The 11520-nt window shown below is 36.7% G+C and overlaps 1 protein-coding gene across 1 annotated transcript; it reads left to right on the top strand.

Moving 5' to 3' along the window:
* Nucleotides 1–5341: 5341 nt before the first annotated feature.
* LOC110795318 (uncharacterized) lies at nucleotides 5342–10229 on the top strand. The gene is made up of 7 exons (XM_022000319.2): nucleotides 5342–5638; nucleotides 6806–6852; nucleotides 7086–7194; nucleotides 7295–7493; nucleotides 9083–9212; nucleotides 9464–9640; nucleotides 9738–10229. The coding sequence occupies exons 1-7, from the start codon at nucleotides 5443–5445 to the stop codon at nucleotides 9903–9905; spliced, it is 1026 nt and encodes a 341-aa protein (XP_021856011.2). The 5' UTR covers nucleotides 5342–5442; the 3' UTR covers nucleotides 9906–10229.
* The last annotated feature ends 1291 nt before the right edge of the window (nucleotides 10230–11520 follow it).

The following is an 11520-nucleotide window of genomic DNA, read 5'->3' as shown; positions in this document are numbered from 1 at the left end:
ACTCAGCTTTGCTGATTACGTGCTTTGTTTGTGTGTGTTGATCATGGCTATGCCTTATTGATCCTGTGATGACCCATCTTTGGTGAGCAGTCTCTAGGGATCAATAAGCGTTGCCCATCTACAGGTTTGAAGATGATGCATCATTGGGATCGGGATTAGAGAGCTTGTATTTAGATTTGTTTGGTTAAGTGATTTGGTTTGTTAATTTGGATTTGAAATTTGTCGTACTATTCGTATTTCCTTATTTCCGTTAATTGGTTTTTGACTTAATATGTAATCGATTATTTATGAACCTAAAAGTTAGTTTTATGTTTTCCGCTGCAAAATTCTGAATAAGCCGTTACGTTTTCACACGGGCGATAATACTTTGATAATTCTCTATAGTTATATTTATAAAAGTTTTATTTTAGAAAACGGGAATTGTCGGGGTGTTACACCCAGCAGGCCGTGGCTGCGAGCAGTGGGCTGCGAAGCTCGCGTGGGCTTCGTAGCTCGTGTGGGCTGAGCGGCTGCTGCGTGGGCTTGCGCGGGCATGGCCTGCGCGCATACGGGTCATGCTCGTGTGAGTGTTTGTGTTTCCGTACGAAACCTAAATCGTGTAGGATTCGGTTAATGATTAAATTCCTATTCCTAATGGATAAATTAATTAATAGAGTTTTAATTAGATTCTAGTTAATTAATTTGTTTCCTATTAGGATTCGATTACTTCTTCCATAGCCTATAAATATGAGGTTAATGCTCATATTTTATAACGAGTTTGAAGTATTCAAAGGTAAGAATTTGAGCAAAAATTCAGCCAAACACTTGCCCATATTAGCCGAATAAATTAGTACCTTAAGGGCGATTCTAGTTGGTCAATCTTAAGGCGGATCCGGACGTGCTGTGGATTTTCTACGGAGGGACGACACTTGGAGTCCCAAAGACTTGTTCTTGTTCGGTTCGGGCGCAGCAAGGGAGGGCACGCTACAAAGAGTATGCATCATAATTATGCTAATTGTTATGTGACAATTAATTTGGAATCCTGGCGTTTATGGTTTTTCCGCATGATTTATATTCGTTTATATGTATCATAACCTAACATGAAATTACCAACACAACCCCCGATATATTTTTGGGCTGCATATCGGATTGCCGCCTCGCCAACCTAGTTTGCAAGTCGCATTATCACGTGGTCTATGTGTTTGGATGCACAATATTTATCGTTAATTCCATTTTTAAAACATATGGTTCAAATCTAAATAACATACTCCGTATGTTTCAAACGAAATAATAAGTATATAGATCAAACCCAAATAATATTAAGAAAAATAATATATAGTTCAAATCTAAATGACGTATGATAAAATATTGTATTTTTTACGCGTACATTGAAATTATTCTCAATGTTCATTGGATACATAGTTCGTGTTCATCATGTCACATTGAGCATTGTGTATCCGGGTGTATAATTCAAATTTTGTCATCATCCCTAATTAGTAATCACAACAACCAAACGATATTCCTTCTTTGTACCTTTGATCATAATACGAAATGATATTTTCTCTCAAAGCCTTTTTTAATGTAAGAGATATGATTGTTCATAAACTTCTCCATACACTTTCCCTTGATCTCAAAATACAAGATAAAAAAATGTGGTAGTATTGTATTGGAGGTGGTCAGTGATTGCGATGACTATAAGGAGAGTAGGAAGAGAAAAGGGCAAACAAAAGTGGTGTTTTGTAGTTTGAGATGATATTTTAAAAATTCACAAAATATTTTATGATACAAGAGAATAATATATTTTTTCGGACTTGTTGCACAACTCTTCACACACTTAACTTAAAGAGAAAGATTAGAAAAAGGTAAAATAATTTTACCACCGATAAGAGGGAAGGGCTGGCCCAAATAAAGATTTTTCTCGATTGTCAAAAAATATGCACGGTAGAAATGAATACGGAGTATGAAGTAATTAACCCTATTTCACAAACCTATACAAAGTACTCAGTATTAATAATTAATATCAAGGATACTATTGTCATTTGCTTAGTTGTACTAGGTAATACTACCGCAATAGGTGATTAATGCTAACTATTGTGATAAGATCAACCTAGACTAAGAGCTGAGCTATGATTCTCTTTTCTTTATTTTCGTTACTTTGGTAGTAGCGTAATAACGATAGTTTGTCTCATTTTATCTAACAGTTGTATAAATGTTGCATACTATTTATTACTCTCGCTTACTCTTTCTTCTTTCTCTGCATCTATACCTAGTATTTAAAAAGGAAAACCACATTTGATTAAATGATATGTGTCAACACATTTGATTAGATGACACGTGTCATCTATTATTTCCTCTATCAATTTGGTATTTTAATTAATTTTTTCTTTGTTGTTTGATATATTATACAACTCCAATCGCCTCTTTCACTCCATCTTCCTCATACAACACCAATTCACCAATTTATTCATTCGACATTTTCTACTCCTTCTTCCCGATTAACACTCATATTAATATATTATTTAATTTATGTATTCTTTCAACTTTCAAAATTTACCTCTATTTAAATCATATATTCTCTTTAAAATCACAAGTTCAATAAAATTAGAACTTAAAAAGATAGACTAAATAACCACTATACAACCGCCCGTTCTTTGAACAGGCTCAAAAACTAGTTTAACCTAAACCTCCTTGCATCGTCTTTTTATATTACTCTTTATGGTATCAGAGTCGTCAATGCAAAATCGAGGTTGATCTTACCACATCAGTCATCATTAATCACTAATTACATAGTACAACAATATCTAAGAAAATGACAGTAGTATCCTTAATAATTAATAATTTTTGCTTGTTTACTTTTCTTTACCCCTTCCTCGTATATATTATGCCAACAAAATAGGGGTTTTTATTCTACGTACTAATTCGCAAAAAACGCATGTGTATTTATGGTGAAAGGACGATATTACCCTTTAGAGAAAAATCAAATCCTTCCACTTCACGTCTCCTCCCTTTCACCCATCCCCTCCCTCGACCTGCCATTTTTGCCGACCACCGCCCGCGTACCGCCCTATACTACTTTGTATGTTATGTGATTCCTCCAACGGTAACTTCCCTATACTACATCGTCTTCTTTAACTCCATCCAAAACCCCTTCAAGTTGCGATAATTACCGAGAAGATGCCGCCCAAAACAGATAGGAACATCGAGCCGGCGCCGCGGTCCCCCAAAACAGAGAGGTATGTTCGAATTTTTATTTTTTTTAAACACAATGCCGCGCACAAATAGCAGCCACAACCATGGTCCAGCCACCATTTGTCGACGGCTGGACCATGGTTGTGGCTGCTACTTTTGGACGGCAGGGTGTTTTAAAAATATTGATTTATTTTTGAATTTATGAATGAATTAGGATTCTGAAATTTCGTATATGTCAGAAATTATTAACAAACCAAACCAATCCAAATAGTGGTGAATCAAACCAATAATTAGGATTAGAAGATCTTCGAGAATTAGCAATCGATTATTATTTTTTAATTATGAACGTATATTTGTGGGCGGCTCGACCATGGTTCAGGCCGCCATTTTTGGGCCGCATTGTGTTTTTTTAAAAAAATTGATTTATTTTAAAGTTGTTTTAAAACGACCAATCGGGTCTTTATTATAAAAGAAATTTTTTTATTTTTAAAATTTCAATTATTATTATTACTATTATTATTGTTGTTGTTGTTGTTGCTGCTCCTGCTGCTGCGTACATCAAATAGCGATACACACAAAATATGCTACGCAGTATCCTTTCTAAAACGTATAATAATAGGTGATATTTGACCCATGAAATATACAGAGTACTTTGTTTATATATTTTGTCCACAAATTGTCATTAAGGGTAACCTAAATTCTATTGCGAGATTACTCAAATAGTCAGATTAGCTTAAATTTCATTCACCTTTTATTTTAGGGGTGTATTTAAATTTTCACGGGACTTACTATGTAGCCCCATTTATTTACACATATACCCTCATATATTTACTTCCCTCCTTTCATCATTTACCTTCTTCCACCTCTAACCTTCCCACCATATTTCTGACCACCACCAACTCCGACCACCACTACCTCCGCCCGCCGCCACCTCTGGTCACCGCCACCTCATTGAGGCTAACGTCGCCAGTGAGGAAATACGTCGCAATTGTACATGTTCGAGTCTATAGGCGGAACCTCGGCGACTTCACAAGAGGTAATATTTGTTTGTCCGAAAAATAATTCACACATTTGTGCATTTTAAGCTTGCACCATGGTACAAACTTATGCATTTCAAGCTTGTACCATGGTACATACTTATGAATTTTAAGCTTGCACCATAGCAAGAGTTTAAAATGCATTAGTCTATGTTATTGAAGGGTTTGATTTGTTGTTGAATTTGAATTAATTTACACGAAAAAAAATTAGACTTGTGAAGTTTGAGCTTCGACCATGGTATAGACTTGTGAATTTTAAGCTCGTACCATAAAATATTGGCAGGTGCTTTTTAATTTAATGCATAAGTATATGTTATTTAAGAGTTTGTTTTGTTGTTATTTTGAATTATTTCCCATGAAAAAAGTTACAGACTTGTGAATTTTGAGCTTAGACTATGATATAAATTTATGAACTTTAAGCGCATGCCATGGCAGGAGCTTAAAATGCATAAGTCTACGCCATGGTGTAAGCTTAAATTGCACAAGTCTACGTCGTGATGTGAGTTTGAACTGCATAAGTCTGTGCATTAATCGGAATCATCAAAACTAGTTACAAATTTAAAACTCAATGATTTTAAAACTGACATTATCATGTAGAGTTGTACTCGACCTAATACCTTTAGTCGACGAGTGAAATTCTTCGTATTTACTTGAAATCGCATAGTTCGAAATTATAAGAATCGATGAAAGATAATCACTCCTTCTTGTATTAAAGTTTCATTTACCAGATTACTTGCTACCAAAATTCAATAGATTTAGAAAATATAGGTGTGTAGCAGGGATAATGATACGGAATTACGGAGTAATAGGTTTTCATTTATTTTTATTTTTATTTCTAATAAGGATGTAAAGGGTAGTTATGACATTTTTAGTTTTGCACAAAGAAAATATTTTCTGCATTTAGAAATTATGTATAATTAAATTACTTTGTTTTAATAATTTCTTTTCAATCAATGAGTAGGTTCCGTTGCTAGATTTTGGTTCCACTAGTATTACTTATAATCTAAATTTCGTAACTTCTGAAGTATTTTCGAGTGTTGATACTTAAATAACAGTATCAATTAAAATAATGTGTCATTTTAAAATATATTGGGACGACTTTTAGCGATACACTTTTTTAATCCATCTGACCTCCAAACGTGGGAATGGGGATTCAGCCACCTAGCCGAGTGAAATAGCCGGTAGCCCTAAACTTGTACTCCGTAAAACACAGCCCGTTCTGCCAAAACAAACAAGAATGGCGGAAGTAGAAGAGTCGAAGAAATCAGGGGAAGAACATCAGCAAGAAGGAGAAGAAAATGAAGGAGTTAAAGAGGAAATGAAGCCATGGGAGCAACACTCTGCTATCATAAGTATTCCTCGCTTTGATTACAACGCTCCTTCTTTTCTCCTCCAACATTCTCATTCCGGCTTCCTCATTACTTGCCCTATCAGTCAGTACTTTATCACTCTTTTTCTCTCTCCTTCACCTCAATTTAATGGGTCATTGATTAATTTGATGCTTTCTCCCACTTTTATTGTTCTTTATTTGATTTGGGATTTTGGATTTTTTGTTTAATTTGTTTGTTTTTACTGATACTTTACCGTTCTTGTTATTCAAGTTTGAGTTTTGATGTAAATTGTGTTGCGTGAATGACACATAGGGTAGGATTAAAGGATTAGAAATTGGTTGCTACTTGCTAGGGTTAGTAGAATTTGTGTTGGGTAATGGTAGATTGTTCAATGTTATATCAAATGTTGAAATTATAATGTAAAGGTTTGTTTCTTTGTAAACCATAGTGTTGATACCAGTGAAATGCTATTGAAAAATTATGCATCAAAAGCTCCAGTCTTTTTTAAATTGGAGAACTTTGTTGATTGACAAAACCTATAATTGATTGATAGGGGAAGGAATATTGTAAAATTTCGGACCCTAATTGGGGCTGTATAACCTTAGACCTTAGTTATGTTGAAGATATCCACCCCTCGAGCTACAAAAAATCTACGATGTGAGGACAATGGTTTAAATTTGGTATTTTTAACGAGATTCTTGGAAATTTCAATTACGTGAGAAGAGAAACAGGATTGTTGCCTTGGTAGATTTGTTGATAACTTGTACATGGAGTTACATATGGAAGAATGGTGTGCCTCCCTATATCGTGAATGTCTCCCTTTACCATGTGATTGTCTATGTGATTGTCTAATTGATGGTCTACCATAAAAGTCCCGTTTTAATGAACTACTTCATTCTGTTAACTTCATTCTGAACCACTTTACCTCTGTTACCCACACTGTCTTGAGTACCTCATGTTATCCATTTTTGAATATCAAGCTCCCAATTCTTTGTTAGCTCTCCTCACGAGGATGCGTAAATCTTTTGCTATGCCTCATGTGTATGCATCTGAAAAGCATGAAATGGAGTTCGGTTCCCCTCACCACTTGTGAATGTTAATTACCACATGAGTGTTCTTTAGTCTGTATTAGTTCTTCAACTACTCTATTCGCCTTAAAAAAATTCATTGAAGTTGTCAATCGCTTAGTCATATTATTGAATACAAAGTACTTTGTAGTGTGATCCTCATTTGACAAGAAATTTGTTTAAAAAAATTATTTCTTTACAGAGAGGGAGAAGAGTGCAACAAAAGAAGCCATATCCATTCTTGGAAAGGTATTTCCTTGATAATCTACACATATATTAACATCCTCTTCTTTGTTTATTTGATTTCACTTTATGTAGGACTGGCTCCTAAGGGTGATAGTAACTGTTCACTAATATTGATGTAGATAAAAATTTATTTCGTTTGTTGTATTAATGGAGATCATTTTCTACTTCGGTACACCTGTTGTATTTCTTAGTAATTGTTAATACTCACTGTTGAGTTCTTTGCTTTATTTTTGCAGTATATTGATCCCAGTGGTAATAACTGCTTGGGAGCGTCCGATTCCAGTGAAGATGTTAAAAAGAGGAAATTAGGCCAAGGGGAGGGAGCCTCTAACATAACTAGCGAAAGTAAGCTACTAAGATTTGGCTTCTCAATCCTTAGGACCAATTGCATATTCAGTTGCGCATTGTTTTTGGAAGATATAAGCTTTGATTTATATGTGTGCAGGTGAGTTTTCAAAAGATGGATCTCAATCTTTTGGAGCAACTGATGATTCTGTCAAACAAACTCCCAGTCTTTTGCTGGTAAAGGTGACAAGAAATGGCCTTGTTCTCTTTACTTTCCCCAAAGGCAGTTCTTTCGATCCAGTCAGCATAGTCACCGATGTAAATCAATCCTTAGAATCAGGAGCATTAAAACGACCACTGTAAGCACTGGGGCTGAACCATCATTTTAAATTACTGTCTCTATGTTCTATCACTCACAATAACCATCCTAGATATGTTTTCTCTATCAGTTTCTTTTTTCTGTGCCCATCTAATCATTACAATTTTTGGATCAAACAATATTAAAGCTTTTAGGCCTGGGTAGGTCATACACTCATGCATTCAATTTCTATCCAAGAAAGGAAATGACCCAATGGCCATCAAGAATAATGTAGAAAATCAGATCATAGATGAATTACTTGGGTGCTTTCGGGGTGATAAGGAGCCCACTGATGATTAGTAAATGATAAGGCTGGAAGTTATTGCTTTCTGTCACCCTCAAAGCTTTGGCAATAATGTAAATTGATGTACTAGAAGTTGGTGATTGACTGAGCACATTAAGGTCAGAAAAAAAAAAAAAGTAGAAAGAGTTGCATGGTGTATTGTGAAATCTTCAAGGTATGGTAGAAGTACTGTTTTATACAAAGTATAAAAACTTGGGAGCTTCTTAAATTTACCTCTTTCCAAAATTGCCCATTGGATAAGATCATGGATACTGTAAGTAGGGGATAAGTTTCTTCCCAGACGTTACCACCATTTATAGGCCTACCTATCAGGCCATGGTTGTCATTATGATTACTGAGAAAGCCCTAAGATATGGACAACCTTTTAAGAACTTGTATCTAGGTCCACAAGCATTGGGTTACAATTGTATGCTTCTAACATGGAAAACTTTTGAAGAACTTGTATCTACGTCCACAAGCATTGGGTTACAAACTTACAATGAATGCTTCTAACTTTGAACCTGTGTTTTGCCTGATGTGCCCACTCGCTGAATCGCTGACTTGCAATTGGGGCTTCACCCCCACAAGGATACATAGCTTAGGCTAAAGCAATGCGGCAGATGTACACTGAGGGCTACCTTAAACTCAATATAGGCCAAGTGGTCACCCAATAAAGCATTTAAGAACTCTGGAACCTGGATGCCAATGGAAATTATTGTTATGAACAGGAAGTGTTAGTGTTGTAAGGTTTTCGAGTACCAACTGGTATTTACATGAGACCATTCCCAAGATTTATCGCCGAGAAAAGGCCATCATGCCAAAAGAAACTTGTGGAAAGTGTTGATAGAAACTATAGGTAGGTCTCTTGGGGGTTTTGGTGGCCTCCGAAGTTTGCCCGAGATTGGATCATGGATGACATCACCATACCGAAATCGGTAGGACCAATTTGGTAGGCTTTAGGCATGTTTTGTGGTCTTAGATATAAGTTTAGCAACTATAAATCAAGCATGAAAGTCGCCCCCTAGCTGCTGTTGGAAAGTGTTGACATAATAGTTAATGACTGATTATCATATCCAAGTTGTAATGAAGATTAATTGTGCATGTATTATGACAACTGCAATGAATTTTGTTTGTGCATGAATGTCTAATTTCAATTCTCAGATTGGGTGGATTGATTGATCGAAACTACACCACTTCTCACTCCGTGCATGAGAAACTATAGGCATCAATTTGAACCAGTGTGTCAAATACTACACTCAGCTTATGCTTGTAATTATCTGTTAAACAAATATAGTCCCTCTCTGCAGCTGGTGCAATCGAATTTTCCCAATTCAAGCTACTTGTAGGTTGAACGAAACGGAAGTCAGTACCACTGTGTTAAATCTTGTTCTCAAGTTTGTTGAAGACAAAAGTAACAGGTCTTCTAGACCTCTAAAGGTGAGCATACTTTAAATTTTATCTTTTGTGGCCGACTATGGCATTCCGAATATGACTGGGTTTTTTTTCTTTCTTCCCTTTTTCTTTTATTCTTTCTGTGTTTTGGGGGCTGAGGTACCATTGTTCATTAGCTTTCTTTTTATGTTAGGTATACCTCCCCCCCTCTCCCCCAACGCAAAACTACAATTATGAAAGTGTAGTATGGTCTTTGTTTGATCTTATTGCACCAACCTAATTTAGTTTATCTTTAGTTTGCAGTTAGCTACTGTAGAAGAGGAATCGAGGAGACAGAGTTAAAAATTGCGAAAGATAAAATCAGTGATCCTAATCTTTGTGCTTTGCTAGATCGGAACAAGTGCTTCGCCATTGTAGCTGCTGCTGTAAAAGAGGCTGTATCAGATTCATCCGTGGACCTTAAATCCCCAGAGGTAATAAACTCCCACTTATAATTTATTACTCAGTGTCATGCCATTACATTAATATTCTGTTTTTTTGACTTCTTTTTTGGGGGGGTGTGTTGTGCAGATTTGTATTTTCATTGAGCTACTTCCCCTATATGGGATGCCAAAGGGTTCACTGGTTGTTGCAGTCTCAGTCCTTTCTCAAGACCTTGTTAGCACTAAGCCACGGCTATGTGTTAAGTCTTTGGTCCTTGACCCCAAAGCTAAAAAACAAGCGCCTCAAACTAGTTAGCTCAACATCCTCTTATCAACAGTGTCAAAGACTCAAAGAAGGGGTTGTCATAGGAAATTTTCCTAGTGAAAATTGCAGCCAAAGTTTATGATCTGAAGTGCTAGCTTAAACTACAGTCATGTGTGTCAGACAGAGCACTTACAACCGAGAACAACACAAATTTCTTGAGGTCATTTTTGTGTAATTTAGCTGTTAGATAGGCTGGTTTATCTAACGAGGATGATGAGTGAAGCTTATTGTAAGTTCATGTATGGAGTTTTTGTACGTAATATTATTGTCTATTGGAGAGAAATGAAGGCTGTGGGGTATTCCTGTTTGTGGAAACACGTTGAAAAAGACGTTTCTACACACTTCTTTTTCTGGTGTTGGGAGTTAGGGTGAGGGTTAATGTGATCCACAATGGTCCTTTTGCTCTCTCTAATCCTTCTAAAACAGCTATAGAACCATGCTTACAAGTTACAACTGTTAGGTTATGATTCATATGACAAAACATAAATCATGCGGAAAAACCATAAATCCAGGAAAGCATATTATTAACACATAATCATTTAGAATAGTTTAGATGCATACACTTTGTTGCGTGCCCTCCCTAGCTGCGCCCGAACCGAACAAGAATAAGTCTTTAGGACTCCAAGTGTCGTCCCTCCGTAGATAGTCCACAGCACGTCCGGATCCGCCTTAAGCTTGACCAACTAGGATCGCCCTTAAGGTACTTAGAATTTTCGGCTATTGTAGGCAATTATATGACTGAATTTTTGCTCTCAAAAATCACTTTGAATACTTGAATTGTCTCTATAAATTATGACCCTAGGCACCTATTTATAGAGGTATGAAAAAGGAACTGGAATCCTATTAGGATACGAATTAATTAAACTAGAATCCTAATAGAATTCTTATTTAATTAATTCATCCTTTTAGGTTTAGGAATTTAATCATATGTCGAAACCTGATAGCTTTAGGATTCGTATAGCACACAAACACACACACGCACGCACAGCAGCCCACGAGGGGCGCCATGCGCGAGCTCGCAGCCCATTGCCACGAGGCCCACACGCTGCCGCAGCCTTGGCGCGCGCTGGGCCTGGCGCAGCCTTGGCTGGTGCGTTGTGGCGCGCTGGCTTGCTGGGCGATGGCCCGGCTTCGTGCTAGGCCTTCGTCTGGCAGGCCTCGTCCGATGCTAATTCGTACGATACGCTTCCGATTAATTTCCCGATTCCGGAATTCATTTCCGATACGAACAATATTTAATATTTCCGATTCCGGAATTAATTTCCGTTTCGAACAAATATTTAATATTTCCGTTTCCGGAATTATTTTCCGATTCCGATAATATTTCCGATTCTGACAATATTTTCGTTTCCGGCAATATTTCCGATTCCGGCAACATTTCCATTTCCGATAATATTTTCCGGTACGTACCATGTTTCCGTTTCCGGCAACATCTACGACTTGGATAATATTTATATTTCCGATACGATCCATATTTCCGTTTCCGGCAATATCATCGTTTCCGGAGCATTCATTTCTTGCCTGTGACGATCTCAGCTCCCACTGAAACCAAGATCCGTCGATTCCGAATATCCATAGATGGAGTATTTAATGCCATTAAATACTT

This window comes from Spinacia oleracea, chromosome 3 (assembly GCF_020520425.1).
Source record: "Spinacia oleracea cultivar Varoflay chromosome 3, BTI_SOV_V1, whole genome shotgun sequence".
In the NCBI taxonomy this organism is placed as follows: domain Eukaryota; kingdom Viridiplantae; phylum Streptophyta; class Magnoliopsida; order Caryophyllales; family Amaranthaceae; genus Spinacia; species Spinacia oleracea.
This window is presented reverse-complemented; position numbering and strand designations above follow the sequence as displayed.

What these genes read in the sequence shown, in the direction of transcription:
- LOC110795318 (XM_022000319.2), top strand. Translation starts at nt 5,443, where the DNA reads ATGGCGGAAGTAGAAGAGTCGAAGAAATCAGGGGAAGAACATCAGCAA. An exon ending in CTCTAACATAACTAGCGAAA is followed by an intron (nt 7,195 to 7,294) that starts GTAAGCTACTAA and finishes ATATGTGTGCAG; the next exon opens with GTGAGTTTTCAAAAGATGGA. An exon ending in TGGACCTTAAATCCCCAGAG is followed by an intron (nt 9,641 to 9,737) that starts GTAATAAACTCC and finishes TGTGTTGTGCAG; the next exon opens with ATTTGTATTTTCATTGAGCT.